General features: G+C 44.4%; 1 protein-coding gene across 1 annotated transcript in view; it reads left to right on the top strand.

Moving 5' to 3' along the window:
• MAML2 (mastermind like transcriptional coactivator 2) overlaps positions 1–12,939 on the top strand; it is a 207,991-nt gene extending 195,052 nt beyond the window's left edge. The window contains exons 3-5 of the mRNA XM_056493056.1: positions 675–878; positions 2,848–2,959; positions 8,219–12,939. Of these exons, the coding sequence (XP_056349031.1) occupies positions 675–878; positions 2,848–2,959; positions 8,219–9,201 (1,299 nt within the window). The 3' untranslated portion in view covers positions 9,202–12,939. The remainder of the gene's footprint in view (positions 1–674; positions 879–2,847; positions 2,960–8,218) is intronic.
• Positions 12,940–17,099: the final 4,160 nt, after the last annotated feature.

Raw genomic sequence — 17,099 nt, 5'->3', positions numbered from 1 at the left:
CACTGTGAAGCAGAAGCAGATCTAGATCCCTCACAAAGACCAGAGAGACCCTAAAACACTCTTCAAGGTCATTCCCAGTCACACATTTATTTTACTGAGGAAGTTGATACACTCTAAGCCTATTTAATCGTGTTGCTAATGGGATTCAATTAGCAGTCTCTCAGAGATTGCTCATGTCAGGGAGATGACGGGAGGAATGAAAGCAGCTCCATTCTCACCACTGTGAAGTATTAACTTACCACCTCTGTATTTCCTAAGAATAGATGCCACTTCTAGCAAGAAGTCTGCAGCTTCTTGCTGCTGTTCACCAGATGGTAGGAACTAGCAGACACCAAGTTTGTTCCCTTGTGGTCAAACCAACTGCTGTACAGCCTGATGCACGTTTCCTGAAAGATCCCCAGGATAGCTCTGTTACTTCTGTTTATGTTTCCCAAGATCCCAGTACAATATTGAGGTTTTCCACTGGAACCACCTGGCACATTTTCAGAGTCTTTCCTGAGGGATGAAGTTACTCAGTCCTCTTCTTACTTTGTCAAAGCCTTTGTATCGGCCACTTGTCCTGAGAGTCTGTGGGCTGTGTCCTGAACTTCAGCTAATTATATAAAAAGGATTATTTCCTTTTCTTGATGCTTGTTATTATTTTCATCCTTCATGAGCCATTTCTTCTGTTTTAGGAACAACACTCTGTGGTAGGCCAGGGAGCTGGCCCCACTCCAAGCTCCAGTTCTTGCTCAAATCCAAACACTGGAAGTGGTTACATGAACTCATCCCAGCAATCATTGTTGAATCAGCAGCTGATGGAAAAGAAACAGGCTCTGCAACGGCAAATGATGGAGCAAAAACAACTCCTTCTACAGCAGCAGATGTTGGCAGAAGCTGTAAGTTTGCTAATTTCTTATTTTACATGGAAAATATTGTCATAAAAACAATAGAAAAGAAAGCTAAGACAGGGAGAAGAAAGTCCCCTAAAACTTCAAGGTTGTTTTGGCAATGCCTAGAACTTCAAAAGTGTGCCTTGTATTTTTCAGCACTTTTCCAAGCCTTTTTGAAACCTTCCTCAATCTAAATGAAACAACTCAAGTGTCCAAGCTACTGAAGTTTCATTACAAGAACAGTCCAAGCATATGCTTGGTTTTGAGGCATATGAATATTGGTCTGTGGTTTTGTTTGCAAGATAAACCAAGGTGCACTTCTATGCTGCTTTTGCCTCAGAGGAAAGTTTACTTCCAGGATTTGTTACCCAGGCAGCATAGTGTAAAATGCCTGTGTGTAAACAAGGATCAGGTACCTTGATTTTGGGGTTCAACACAAGCTTGTGTGCTAGGCTGGGATTGTATATGAATCCTACTTCCTCTGGTTTTATTTTTGCATTTCTAGGTATCTGTAGCCATTGCCTCTCCTTTGGTATCTGAAAGACTAGTTGGGAGTTTCTGGTCATTTTAAGAGACATGGGGGATTCTATAAAGGAAATATTTCTTGACTTTTCTATTTATGCAGAAGAAAAAAGTTTCAAGTCAGCTCTCTGTGCTGCAGTTGTCTGTCAGAATTTTTAGCAGAACGAAAACTTAATTGCTCAAATAACTTTTCTTAAATAAAATGGAAATTTAATCAGCTTGACTTTGCTTTTGTATTGTGTACATAGAAACACACATAAAGCTTGCCTACAGTTTTTACATGAACTGCAGGGATTTTCTGGGAGTGTATCTTCTTCACGAGGATTCAGGTTGAGCAGGATACCTTACAAATCTTAATCAGACCCCCCACTCCCCTCATGAATTGTGCAAATGCCTAAATAGCACAAGAAAGGCTCTTCTCCCAGTGTTTTTAAGTGTTCCTGGGAGAAGAAAATACAGACTTTTCACTAGAAGGTTCATATGCATGGTGTTTCCAGGCCAGTTATCCCCAAATGATTCTGATGGACTTGCATCATCATAAAGGGCCTGACTCTTTCTCACTGACAAGCTGGTTTGCCATTCTGGCAGCTGAGCAGTGCACAAAGCCCGTGCACACTGCAGAAGAGGTGTGATGCTGTCCCAGCAGCTGTCCAGTAAAGGTACACGTGCACACATCCCAAGGAGCCCTGTCTCATGGGTGAGCAGCAGCACTCTGGAGGCATCAAATCACACTGATGCTGATGAGAGATTTGGCATTGACTCTGGTGCCTGCTCTTTCCACATCTTTGTCAGCACAGGGCAGTTAGTCAGACTTCAGTTCCAGGACTTGGATTTTTATCTTTCTTTCACCAGAGATATTTACCTTGCAAACTCAAAATTTAAAAAAAAAATAAAAAAATCTCCCCAGCTAATATTTTTTCCTGCAATCTTTCCCTGCTATTCTTGCCCCAATTCTTGTACAACAATGTAAGAGGAAAGACATGTACATGTGCAGTGAAGCACAGGGCAATGCTGAGTGGCAGGAAAGCAGCCAGCCCAGCACCATCCTTGCTAAACCATGTGTCCTGCTGGTATCCCTGCTGAGGAGAGCTGGAGAAGCAAAAAGCAAAGATTTTGCTGGGTTTTGGGGTCACCCTCCAGTGTAGGAAGACAAAATGAGGGAGGGATGTGCATGGCTGTGGATGGGGATGACAAGCTGAAACAGGAATATATTTGTACTGCAGTGCAGACATGGCCATTGCTCTCAGAGGCTGAGAGAAAAGTTAAACTAGACTCAAACACAATGCAACCAGAAAAGATTTCCATATAGACTCCAGCAGGTGATTGCAGGTTCACAGGGTGAAAGGAAGAAATACTTCAGTTTTTTACATACTGAGAAAATAGACTGGCAAAACACAGAGCCATGGAAGCATAAAGAAAAGCAAATTAATGTACTTCTACCCTAATTCTCTAGGAGAAAATAACTCCACAAGACCAGCTGAACAGACACTTGACAAGACCACCACCAGATTATAAAGACCAAAGAAGGAATGTGGTCAACATGCAACAAGCAAACCAATATCCTGGTAAGTACCCATGGGCTCAATGTAACTCACTCCTTCCTCTCCTTCCTCTCCTTCCTCTCCTTCCTCTCCTTCCTCTCCTTCCTTCCTTCCTTCCTTCCTTCCTTCCTTCCTTCCTTCCTTCCTTCCTTCCTTCCTTCCTTCCTTCCTTCCTTCCTTCCCTCCCTTCAGCTCTTGTGCCCTGACCTCCTTGGAGAGTCTAGTTTTTGAAGCACAGGATTGTTTGTTTGGCTTTTCATACTGTTCACCTTGCTGATTGGCAGAAGGCCACTCAGAGAGCAAAGGCACAATAAGGAAAAAATGCTGAGGAGAGAGGTGGGGGAAATGCAGCAGATGGGAGTAAAGGATGTTCTTTATACTGCAGAAGTGTCTGTGCATGTAAGTATAAAAAGGATCCTTTGCCTTCTAGTATATTTTTGTATGCAACATGCTAAGGAAAAAGAAGAGGGGTTTTTTGTTTTTGTTTTTCCATAACTGTTGGCTCTGCAGATTCAGCCAGTGATCTGAGTCTTTCCTTCTTACCTGACCTTTGTAGCAAAACTTTTTCAGCTTCTATTACAATTTTAATGAGCTCTGAAGTGCAGCTTCCTCACATGCCATCCCTCTGGCCAATCTGCTGGCTATGTGGGACCCCCAGCCCAGCTCTGTAGGGATGGGGCAGGTTGGGCTGCTCAAGCAGCATTCATGCACTCCTTTGCTCTGCTTACAAGTTCTACCAGTGATAAGCTTGCAGCAACCTGGAAACTGCTGCTTTCTAAGGGACCTGGGTGTTAATCTTCTCCAGTAAACTGGCTCCAGCATTCCAGTGTAATAGCCCATGGTGAGGGCCCTGCTCACTGGCTTGGTACCTCCTGTACTCCCAAAATAAATGCTCTGGCAGCCCCAGCATTTTGCTGGGGAGTCTTGTGATTTGGTGTGTTGTTCATAGGTTTGTTCCTGGAATCAAATGATTAACTGAGACTCTTGGCTTTTACATAAAAACAATCAATTTTTCATCTGAGAGAGAAAATGGAAGTGAGTGCAGCCACATGTGTGAAAGGCTCCAAAGTGAGTAGATCACCATTGTTATGTGACAGCTCTTGTTGTTAATCTGATGGACTCTTTGCCAGTCTTGTGGTATTTGGAGTCCCATCTCCTCAGTTTGAAAAATGTGGGAATGGCAGCACTTGTCCATTCCAGTCTCAAGTCCCTGCTGAGTGAGCCCCAGGAGGACAGCAGCCTTTCAGGCAAGCCTGGGAGAAGGGGCTGCTCTGGGAGCTCCCAGCAAAGCTACCAGATGGAGAGATTAGGAAACTCTTGCATAAGGGAGTAACAGTAGGGAAACTGTTCCCTTTTTCTGGGAATAGCTTTGCTCAGATCAGGCAAGAAGAAACAAAAAGCTAAATTAAATCCCACAGGCTGAAGAGACTTGGTTAAGGATTTTATTTCTCTATACTTTTCCCCACAGTGCCATGCCATGGCAAGAAACCCCCAAGAAAAGAGCAGGTGAATCGGGTAGGGAAGCTGTTTCTCTGAATTGCTGTAGCCTGGGGTGCCCAGCTGAACACAGTGCTTCTGGGGAAGGCATTTCTTCCCATCTGGAAGATATAAGAATGGAAAATACTTGTGTTAAAAATAAAAGCACAAAAATAGCAAAACAAAGAAAGAGGAAGCTTCGTCTTTTGGCAACAAGTACAGCCCCTTCCCAAACACTTGTGCTCTTTAAAAAGTGTAGCATTTGCAGGAGCAGTGTGATGGTAGCCCTGGGGTCTGCTCAACAGCTGGCTTGGTCACCCCAGGAGGGGCTTCATCCCAGTGGCAATGAAGTGACTTTACAAGTGACTCTCTTTGTAGTTCAGCTGGAGGGAGAGAACCATCTCTCCCCTTCTTGCTGTTCCAGAAATTCATTATTTTGACATGCCACTGAATTCTGTACCATTCCTCCTCTTCAATATGGGCTCAAGGGAGCAAAAATGAGGGCTCCATCCCTATCACCCCTGCAAAAGATCACAGAATCACAGAAAGGTTTGGGATGGAAGGGACCTTAAAGATCATCTAGTTCCAAACCTCCTGCCATGGGCAGGGACACCTTCCACTAGACCAGGTTAGTCAGAGCCCCATCCAGCCTGGCCTTGAATACTTTCAGGGATAGGACATTCACAACTCTTTCACTAGTCCAGTGTTTCACCACTCTTGAGTACATTTTTTCCCTCTGTTTAATCTAAACCTCTCCTGTCAATTTAAAGTCATTCTCCTCTGTCCTGTCACTGCATATCCTTGTAAAAAGTCCCTCTCTCTCTCTTATAGCCTCCTCCAGGTACTAGAAAGTACTAGGTCACCTCAGAGCCTTCTTTTCTCCCAATTTAACAACCCCAACTGTCTCAGCCTGTCTTCATAGGAGATGTTGCAGTAGTTCCAAAAATGCACAACCCACCAGCAAAGCCAAAGATGGGGCTAATCATAATCAGCGCTCAGTGGTTGCCAGCTGAGCACTGATTGTGGGAATGGGATTGTCCTTGTTGGGCTAAAACCAGGTGGACTACCCATAGGATATTCTGTTCCAGGGGCTGCCCAGCTCAGGGACTTAATTTAGGTGCTTAATAACAAAAGACAATCAATACAATTAGATCCTTTACAGCCAAGAGTCTCTGTTGGTGGAACAGGCTGCCTTCAGGATAAGGGGAGCTTCTTATTCTGGGTATCTATGTTGATATTGATTTGGTACTAGCACTCTGGTTGTGGAGTCAAACTCAATGTTAATAGTGATTTGGGAAGAGTTATTTTTTAAGTCCTTAACAAAAAAAAAAGAATCCTTTGCATCCATTACTAAATGGAAATAGCATATGTATAAAAATAATGCAAAAAAGGCAGACATATATAATTTTTTCTTTGGTTCCAGTCTGTGTGAGCTGAACATAATTATGGTGAAATTTCAACAGGAACAGTATATTAAGCAGCTGTTCCTAAACATAGACTTTTAAAATATGTATGTGCATTATTTGTCTTAAGGAGTTTTAAAAGAGCTGGCTGAGAGGTTCTCCAAATTCTTGGTGTCACTTTTTATTTAGTCTTGAAACATCAGGGGAGACTGCTAATGCCATGATAAGAATTAAAGGGCTAAGTAGGTAATTGCAGCCCTGTAGCCTAATGCAGAGCTCATCAAAAGTACTGGGGAACAGATACAGCCCAAATAATAAAGAATTTAGGAAGGGAAAGATGTAATTAATTTCAAGCAACATGGGCTGATGTTAGAGGAATCTTTTCAAACTTGCATCTCTTTCAATGAAATCACAACTTAAAGGGAATAGTTGTTCAGATTATATCCATTAAAGCATCTGACTTCTTACTGTCTATTTTGGTTAAGAAACCTGAGTGACACAAAATTAACACAGCTCAAAAGGAAAAGGCTGACAGGTCTTCAGATATCATTGTGAACAGCCATGTGATTGAAACTGGATATGCAAACATTGTCTGAGATGATGCTGAACTGGAAAAATAGAGCTTACTTTACATCCACATTGGAGATGTGCAAAAGCTATTACTGTGACCAGCTATGATGCACAGCTCTGAAATCAAACATCAAAAACTGTCAAGTTCAGGAGATCCAAAGGACCAAAGAACTGGAAAATATGCCACACACTGAGACCAAAGTATTTGCAGAATGCTGCAAGCATGACACAGTTATGAAGCACCTGTGTAGTAGGAAGGAATTTATGATGGACCAACTAATAAAATTAATCACACAGACCAATATATAATAAGATTTGGTGATGAAGCTGAAGTTAGTTAAATTCCATCTGGTTTTGCCATATGTACAAAGGATCAAACCAAGGTAGTGTCTCATGCCCAACAATTGCTATTAGTTGCACCCTATGAAATAGCAAATCTCCTCATTCCTCCTCTGGGAAAGGCTCAGAGAATTCCTGAAATGCAGTGGTACCTCGGTAGCAAGCTCATTTGACAGCTTTTCTCACACTTTGGTGGCCACCCAAAGAGGTGTGAGGATTTAGCTCGTACTGTGCCTGTGGCACAGATTTCCTCAGCTGACCCACACATTGTGTGAAGAAACATCTCCTTTCCTTTGCCTTGAACCTGACTTTTTGGAGCTGTGCTTCTTGTAGGGTTTGTACTAGAAGCAACAGTAGCAAAGGGAATTACACTATGGAGCAGCTGATTGTGTGCAGAGAGGGTTCTCCACAGTGCCATCCACACTGGCTGTGTTTACAAAGTGATTGGTGTTTTTCAACCAGTCTCTCAGGGATTAATTCAGTCTTGCACTGCATAAGCACTCAGCCTTCATGGTATAAATGACCTACTCAAAATAGAGACTATGTAGCCAAAAAAGTGAGCTTGTTCTAAAGTTTGGTGGCTGAAGGCAAGAAAATCCTCTCTTGGCAGATGTCAAGTGTGGGAAAATCCTCCATAGGGCAGAATCAGCCAGGAGTGATAAGTTCATGCCAACTCATAACTTGCAGTTTTCTGATGCACAAAAGGGGATGTTCAGGTGCAGCAAGCACTGGCACATCATGTGTGGTTCCTCACAGGCAGGTCTGTTTCTGCAGGGGCAAATAGCCATAGCCCAGCTGGGAAGGGAGTTTAGAAGGGGCATGTGTGGGGCTCACCAGGCACAGCACTGAGTCATGTCCTCATGCCTGCTCAGCCACACGTGGGAGAACAGGAATGTCCCAGCCTGGGCTGAGCTCCTGTCCCTGTGAATGTGTGAGATGAAGGCTTGGCTTCTGCTGGCATCTGGGACAGACATTCCCAAAAAAGGGTGGGTACTGCTGCTGTAGGTGACTAAGAAAGGTGGAAAAGGAGCTGGTGAAAGTGCCTCTCACTCCCCATTGCCTCTAGAGGGAGCCAGGATAAACCATGCCCTGTAAGGAAGAAAAGTTCTTGATCTCTGATCACTCAGAGAGGCTTTGTCCTCCTCTCCTGATGTGTCTGGTGCTTCTGTAAAGGAAGGCAGGAAAGTCTTCTCTCCTGCCCAGTGGTTCTCTCTGTCCTTCCCTGCTCCATTATTTCTCTAACAATCAGCACCAGTTTTGGCTCATGTGCCAAAACTGAAGGGATGGAAAGACCACAGGTGGCTTAGTACAGACTAAATCACCCTTTGGAGGATAGGAACCTTCAAGGCCTTGAGCAAGTTCATGTAAGTCCTCTTAAGAGCAAAGTGTCTTCTTCAAGGAACTCTGCCCATAGAAAAATGGGTTTTTTGAGCTGTTGGCATTTGAATGTCACCACACATTGATGCACTCATGCTTTCTGTTTTCTCCTTTCCAGGTGGTTCACCAGCTGTGAGCATGAGCTCTAACAACATGTCCTTATCCAACCCAATTTCAACTCACAGCATCATGCCCCAGAGCTCCAGCCTCATGTCCACCCCTGCTGGAACCCGAATGCCTTCTGTTCCTGCTGCTCGGAGCGTGGGCTGCTACGGGAACCTTCCTTGCAACCAACCAAGCACATACAACGTGACTTCAGGAATGAACCAAATGCAGCCACACAGAAACCAAAACCAAGTTCTGCCCAGTCAGAACAGCCCCATGGTGTCCCGGCAGCAAACCATGACACAGGGGAACAGCGGGGCGGCTTTTGGGACGGGGACAGTGGTCAGCTCTCAGCAAATAAGGCCAAGCCTGACCCACGGAGCGACAGGCATCCCTGCTCAACGGCCGGCCAACGTGATGATCACAGCTACTGCCAGTGCCCAGAACTGGGCCCCACAGGAGGCTGCAGTGAAGCAGCAGGATGCACTGAAGCCGGCAGGGGTCCGTTTCCCCACCGGCACTCCATACCCCAACCAGTCTCTGCAGCGCAGCGTAGGCAGCCAGCATTTTCCTCAGCATGCCCTGGCACCTCCTAACCAGTTAACAGCAGGAGTCCAGATGAGGCCCCCTCTAAACCAAATGCACCAGACTCTAAATGGACAATCTGCTGGCTCACTACGAGGGCTCAGCGTAAGACCCAGCCAGCTGAGAGGACAGACTGTGCCTACCCTGAATCAGCCAGGAGCAAGTATGACACCGCCGTCATCCCTGCCATCAACCGGCTTCACAAGTACCAACCCAACCTCCCGGGCTTACCAAGGAAGTGACCATGGTAATGACCTAGGGTTTGACTTTCTGAACCAGCAAGGTGACAGTATAGGGCCTGCTCTCAACAGTGACTCGGATTTTATAGACTCTTTACTGAAAACAGAACCTGGTAATGATGACTGGATGAAAGACATCAACCTCGATGAAATTTTAGGGAACCACTCATAAGTCACAGTACCAAGAGGGAACCAGATGAAGAGGCAGCAAGGACATTAGATTTCTCTTTAGATGCCAACAACCTGCTTCATTGATTTACACTCCAGTAACTGGGCTGTCCTTTAAAGTACAACATAGAGCAACTGCCCTGTTTGAAGAGTAGCTCTAGGAACAAAACCGAAGTGACAGTGTAAGTGATGTTCCTGCCTGCCACAAAGGAGTGAAAACATGTGAAGGGTCTGTTCCCCACACCTGTGCCCAGCCCATTGCAAACTCATTGTTTCTTCTCAGAGTGGCTCTGGGAAAAAAAAGTGTTCAGCTTCCCACATATGGAAGCACCAGACAGTGCTATGGGCTGTGCAACATCATTTCTCTGAGTGCAAGTAGGACCCCAAGTGGTCCCAGCTCTTCAGTCATCGTATTCACAGCCCTTAACTTCCTTGGGACTGCTCAGCCCTGACAGCATCAAGCCCTGTGTAAATCTCATGGCATTACAAAAACTGTTTACTTCTGCACAGTACAAACTTACATTTGCTTTCCCAATGATTTTGTTATAAACCCTGTACCTTTTGTAGCACACAGCAGGGTAAGTGGTCTCATTCAAGGGAAGAAGGAAACAGACCATCCAGCGTGTTACTCGGTGTGCTCTAGCATTTGTGCTCTCCCTTTCATCAGTGTTTGCAGTGCATATAAGAGGATGCTGCTGCTCTGCCAGCAGCACAGTCATTCTGGGCATTGAGGGAAACATGAGATGAGCTACTACCAAAGCTCAGGATCCTCACTTTGCCACCTTGCCCTTCCCCAGGGACTCCAGTGACAACAGAAATTTGAGTGAGAAGGGTGCTCATGATTTGACTGACTACTCTCCCAGTCCAGCTTAGAGGAGGGCAAGTACCTGAAGTGGCTCAGCTAAGCCACTGTCCTCGATTTCCTCTCAAATCATGGCAAGTATCAATCAGGTAGTTCAGCCTGATCTTCTGTCAAATAGGTTTAGCCTAGAAGAAATGCCATTATCTTCCTGCCTGGGGGGAAGCTGCCATTTTGATTGCACAGCATTTTAGTTCCATCCTGTTTTCTCTTTTGCCATATGGGGGAAGTTGAAAGAGTTCTGGTGATGGCTCAGGTCCCCAGAGCCCCTGTCTGGAGTACCAGAGGCTCTGCCCCTGAAACTAGCATGCACATCAATTATAACTCACAGCAGGAGGTTCCATCAGCCACATCTGTGCTTGTACATGAAACAGGTCTGGGGATTATTTCTGGGCACTGGGCTCAATCATCTGTTCTAGGTTTGGGGATGGACCAGCTAATATTGCCCTGAGCAATTTCTGTGCATCACTAGGAAGATATCCTGGGGCAAGGACCATTCCCATGAGCAGTTTCAACCTTGCCTTGAAGGCTAACAGAGCAGAGCAGTAAGGATACAGGCTGTCCCACACCTGCCAGGGAATAGTCTTGACTATATTAAATTTTTTGCTATATACTTGGTCAGTAATGGCATCAGAAGGATATGCTATGTCATTATAAAGCATCTCCACAGTGATTCAGACAGGATTCATGGATGGGAATAGATCTTGCAATTCAAATGGAAATACTGTTCTTTCAAATGATGTGGTGCAATGTGTTTCACAGCCTCCTCTGAATTAGCTAAACCTAGATGTGGCAAAGGAATACAATGCTAAGGTTTGCATGCCTTGGTGCCAAGAGGCATTGCTCAGCCTGTGCAAGTGCTTTATTCATCCTTGTTAGTGGCACTGGGATGAGTAGGCTGTTTGACAATAGCCTCTGCACTTATCTGACCTACTTCTAGCAAGAGGTTTTAATAAGGCTTTTCCAGTCATTTCACTCTGTCACTTCAAATGGGCACAATTTTTCGGGATGTTTCAAGAAGCATCGTCACACAAATGAGCACCAGCACCTCCACAAAAGGTGTAACATGGGCATTTGGTTAGACATGCCAGTTGAGGCTGTTCATTCCCAGAGAAATAAGAGGGACAAGAAAGCCTGCTGAAGAGTCCCTGCTGCCAGCCCAGCTAGTGATCACTGCACACCCCTGCATTGTGTAACGTGGTGACTCAGCTGCCCCAAAGCTCCCTCTCCTCCCCAGTTTTGGCCGGGGTGCATGCAGTCCCTTTGATACATCAAGATTTTCCAAGCCTTTGAAGAGCATTTCAGCTCAGGCCACTGGGGTCCCACCTAAACTTGGAGAGATACAGATGCAAGCAAATGTGTCCCCTATAAATTGTGCAAAACCAGACTGAAGTAGCAGCTGCATGAGTTTGAAGTGAAAGGAAGATTGGTTTATCTGCCTCACCCACTCCCTGTCCACGAGCAGGTCAGCAGTGACTGCCAGCACTCTGGTAGGAACAGATGGCTGCCATGGGTGCCACTGAGGCCAAGGCTGAGTCAGTATCACCATGAGCAATGGGCACTGCAGTCTGGTAACTTCAACTCACATACCATTGAAAAACCACCGCTGGTTTCTGTATTAAGGCCAGACTGATTTCCAGATCCTCAAATGATGTAAAAATTGTTCAGCTGAGGAGCTGGTCCCAATGAGTCAGGAGTTGGAGTCAATGATTCCCGTGGGTCCCTTCCAACTCAGGATATTCTATGATTCTATGGTTCTATGATATCATGCAGTGGTGGACTCAATGCTGAGTGTTGTCCTGTTGGCCTCAGCCTGGAGTGCAAAAGGTACTGGGCTGTGAGTGCCATCCCTGGGAGCAAAATTATATCCTGTCTTAAGTAAAGTCAAAAAGGGTAGAGGCCATTTCCAGTCCTGTATGAATATGCCTGATGCATTTGAAATGCGTGGTTCTGGAAGACTCTTGCTACCAAAACTTGAATCCAGTATCATTTCTTATCAAGAACACTTGTATCTGAATGGAGCTAGTGTCTTTTTTTTTCTTTCTTTGCAATGGCTAAGTGCACTACCCTTAAAGTCTATTTTTCATCATTGACTGGGCACTCTTCACAGTATTGGGTTGTAAATATAAAGAATTATTTGTTTTGTAAACTTTTGTAAAAACAACAGCAAAAAGTAATAATATTTTGGTAGGAATAATAAAAATCATATTATTTGGGTTATATTTATACATATGTGAAATAAATATACTATCAAAAAGTTGTATTTTATACAAAAAGTCAACTGTTACCTTTTGTATTCTATATACAAAGTTTTGTATGATATGATTGTTTATTTTTATCTGCAGATTTCAACTTTGGGTTTTGGGGGAGGGCAGAATGGGATCATGGTTAAATAGCTGGGTCTGACCCCAAGCTCACTGAAACCAATGGAGTTTTTCCATTGCCTTCACAGGGCTTTGAATTAAGCCTTTAAATCACCTTCAGATATGTTTCACATCTGAAGCTCTCTGGAAACCTCAACATGAAAACATTCCAGGTTTCAAACTTTTTCCCTGAAAAAGGCTTTTATTATTATAATTATTGTTATTATTGTTATTTCAGCTGTTGGGAGGCAGGTGGGACCTATGTAACTGTCATGTCCTTGTTGCATGTATGTCTGCTTTATATTTTCCCCATATTATAAACCAGTGTTTCTCTATACAGACTGAAAAGAAAAGTTGCTGTACAGAAATGTTTGTGTTTATGCATTTTTACATGTGGCTGTATATACCTCCTAGTACTATGCAGTGACACTTATTTGACTCCATTTATTTTTCACCTAAACATGAATAGTATGTTTTTCAGTAGCTATCAAAACTCTGCCAAGTAAATCAATCAAAATTATCCCAAGTGTCTCTTTTCTTACTATGAATTTTATATTGAATGTCTGTTTAGTCAGCTGCTCATTCATCTGAGTAAATTAAAATTACGGTGATATTTTAGGAGGTGGGGGTGATAAAAATGAACATCTGGCAGCTTCCAGGAGCTCAGCCTGCATCTTTTCCAGAGAGCTGTCATGTTTTCCTACTGATTAAAGACATGGTTTCAGTACCAGAAAGGGTTAACAAATAGTGCTTATCAAAAAATGCTATTTTAGTTCCTGGTGAATGGGTTGATGGGATCTTGCAGCAGAGCAATTTGCTCTGGGATCCTGCAAAAATTAAAGCTGAGAACTGTTAGTTATGCCAAGAGGGCTGGCTAGGTCCCCAAGCCCGTGCCCTGCCCTGGATCATAGCCTGGAGATATTTGTCCCACTCCCCTTACTATCAGAGACCCCTAATGAGAAGTCAGAAATCAGACACCTGGCTTCTCCTTTCCTCCTTGCCTCCTTCACATTGCACTTCATTCTAGCCTAAAGAGATTGCAGCCTGTAGAGATTCCAGCATGTACAACATCACGTTGGGTTGCAGGCTGTTTCACACAAGCACTCATCCCTAGCAGGCTATTTTTAGAAGGTCAGCCCTGAGGAAGTGCCCCGTTCCTCGAGAGGCTTTCCGGGCTCCATCTCCAAGTGGGCGGCTCTTCCTGCCCCATGAACTGAGCAGAAGGGGTGGTGGAGGGGATGTTTCCAAGGGACAAATGTCAGCACATCACTGCCTGTGCTCAAAGGCTGCCTTGTGCTATTTTGAGATGTAGGGGAAAAAAGGGCTCCCTACATCTTAACTGTTTCACTGCTGGTGGTGATGATGAGGGACTGGCATGCAGCACATCCACTCTTTTAGTCCCTCTGTGCTCACCTTCCCCTACAGGAAAGCACCTCCCTTGGCTGCCCCCTCAACACCAGCTCTACTGGCTGCTGCCCTAGTGGGTTTTTTGTGCGTGTTGCTTGTTCCCTCCATTGTATCTGACTCCTACCCACAAATGGCTCCTTTGTCCTGCCCTGGCACCTGGTGCTTTCACAGGAGGGATGGAGCAGGATGCTGGCAGGTGCCCAGTGTCCCACTGCAGTGGCTGTGCCCATAATCCCAATCCTGGGTGGACATGCTGAAGCGAGGAGGTGCCCAGGAGATGTGTGGCTCTCTCTTCACTTCAGCACTTCCAGTACAGGTGATTGAAAGTGCTTCCCTTGCACTCAAGAGGGAAAATAAGGCACAGTCCCACTCACCCAAAGGTAAATCTGAAACAGATCAAGAAACTCATGCCCTGAAGGTGTGTCTTTGTCTATCTCAGCTGTAATGGCAAAATGCAAGGCAGGATGTGGGAGCCTCAGGCAGGGCTGCTGCCCACCTGCAGAAGGTACACTTGTCAGCAAGCTGAAAAACAGCCTGGGATCTATCCCTGTCCCTGGAGCGTGGCTGTCTGTGCCACCAGTGGCACGGCTCCAAGTCCTTGGTAGTGCTTGGGGGCCATGACCACCCTCCTACAGATCAAAAGCCATTCCCACTGTGGGTGCAGGACAAGAGGGATAACACAGTATAAAATACAAGTCACCCTGTGCCACATTTTGTGCCTGAAAATGTCCCCAGGCCTATCTCCTGTGCCCAGGGAGATGTAGCCAGCGAGGCCACGTGGAAGGGGTGTGAATATTTTCCCTGCCTGGCCAGATGCAGCACAGCAGGAATTGCACCAGGCCTGGGCAAGGGCTGACCTTTCCCACTGCATCCAAATCATTGGTGGGAACCACTACCAGCTCTGGCAGCACAGCCAGGAGCGCTGCTCCCTCCCACGGCAGCAGGGAGGTCTGGCAGCTGCAGCAACAAGGATGACACGGGCAGCATTCCTCTGCCACAATAAAAGTTTCAACCATGGTAAGAGCTTACTTCATCCTAATTTTTAGATTCTGGGTCCAGAAAAGTTCAGGCAAGCTGAAAAAAAGCAGGTTGATTAGGATTTAGAAATTTCGTCTTTGAAAAAACAAAAACTAAGCCAAATCAAACAAAAACAAAACAAACAAACAAAAACAAAGCAAAACAAAACAAAACCAAGCCAAAACCAAAACAAACAAAAGGAACTCAACGTGAAGTAGCATTTGGCAGGCTGGCATTTTCATTGCAAGGAGCTCCTTTAAAAGATCTGAAGTCCAAATGATTGTTTTTCCTGTAAGGACCCAGCCTCCTGTGTGCTGAGGAGTGAGCACCCAGCAAGGGACTCCTTTGTGGGTGGACAGGTGTGGATTTCTGTGGCTGGTGTGCTGTGTGCCTGGGTACCACGGCTGGGTGGCAGACAAGCAGTGGCAGAGGCAGCCTGAGCCTCCCAGAGCAGCAGGGATAAAGCCCAGCTTGCCTGCACTGCCTTGTGCCTGGTGAGCAGCTCCCTCTCCCCAGAGCGGTGCATTCCTGTACACAGCTTCAGACAACAAAGATGCTCTATCTACATTTTTTCTGGAGGGCTGTCTGACATGTTTTTACTCTGGCTGACTGGTCTGCCTTGTTCTACAGGACACAGTTGCTCTGTTTTATCCTTCTTGCCCAGGAACATGGGAAAAACCCTGTGATGCTGTTAAGTGTTTGGGTGAAATGCTGAGCATAGGTGCCTCCATGCACTCCTGTTGAAGTTAACAGATCTGGTGGCAAAACTATTCCTCAATGTCAATTTGAGATGAAAGGTAAAGCTTCTGGCTGTTGTGAAGGTCTCTGGATGTCATGTAAGGGCAGGGTTTGTCCTTGATACCATTATATTGGAGTGTCATGGTAAAAATAAAACCAGGGAATGTATTCAAGTCGCCTTTTCTGCTTAGTTGGCCATTAAGTACAACAGGGAAGTTCAAATCTAGAGGCCTAAAACTTTCTTTAAAAAATTAAATTTTAATAAAATTAAAATTTAATAGTTTCTGAAGAAGTCTGCTGAGAAATATTTATTAGAAATTATTGTTGTATTGTTTAAGGATACTATATGGAAAGCTCCTTCTTGTAGATGTGGCCTACAGGGTTAGTTCCATAAGCTGATTTTATGAACAAGAAGGCACACATAACAGTCAGGTCAATATATGAGTATAATTCATATATCAATGAAATTTCCATCAGTGAAAGACATGTAACTTTTTCAAGGAAAAACGTATATGGGACTTAGTAATTTGGCTGCATCTCTTCAAATTTACTTGAGAAGGAGGCTGATGAGTTTTTCCAAAATGCAGTTTTAAAAGTAGAAATGTGTCAGAAGGTACATGCCATATTATTTGATTCCTGAAATTTAGCAATGTCTTGAAGGTAAATACTGAAAAATATCTAAGAATACATGCATTGGGCAATATAACCCAATCTACACAACAGCTTTGCCAATGAATGTTTATTCCTTTTCTGAGTTCCTTCTCTTAAGGATTGTGCTTTTTCTCCACATTACTTGTCCTTCAGCAAGACTTCTAGCTAGCATAATGTTATTCATAGTACCTCTATGAATAACCTAACTGTACAGCAAGTTAAAATCAGTGTAAAGAAACCTGTTGTACTCTCACTGATTTCATTAGTGTGAACATGTAAGCCTTGGTCTGTTGGATAACCAGGCTCACAGGATGTCTACAGCAGAGGTAGAACCCCATGTGTGTTTCCAAAAGCCTGACCAAAGCTGCAGGGCTATGTGGTATCCCCCTTCACATGGGAGCTGCAAGTTAACTGCATTAGTATAACTAAAATCAGGATTTCATGCATAACACTCCCTGAAAGCCAACTTTTCCCTTTGTCTAAGTAACAAATCCACTAAACAAAGAGTTTGCCCATAGTTACATGGCATCTTTATGCTATTATAGCCATACTGGTCTGGATTAATTGTATGTATCTTACTAGAGTAAAGCCATCACATGATAATCTTACTCATTAATTTTCCCTCCAATACCAAAGACTTAATCTAGTGTGTTTTGCCATGTAAACTGCTAGCTTCTGACACACAAATACCAATGCACCATCTGTTTATACTGGGGAGTTTAAAACCTCACAGAAAATATCTGGAGTGCTTTGGAAGGTTACAAAGAGAAGCTTTCAACAGATAACAAGATAGTACTGTTTAAAGAAGTAAATCATTTTAAAAATGGAATAAAAAAACCCTTCCTGAAGAACATTTCATTAGTTTCT

Source organism: Oenanthe melanoleuca, chromosome 1, assembly GCF_029582105.1.
Source record: "Oenanthe melanoleuca isolate GR-GAL-2019-014 chromosome 1, OMel1.0, whole genome shotgun sequence".
Lineage (NCBI taxonomy): Eukaryota > Metazoa > Chordata > Aves > Passeriformes > Muscicapidae > Oenanthe > Oenanthe melanoleuca.
The sequence above is the reverse complement of the archived record's forward strand: the minus strand, read 5'-3'. Positions and strand labels throughout refer to the sequence as shown.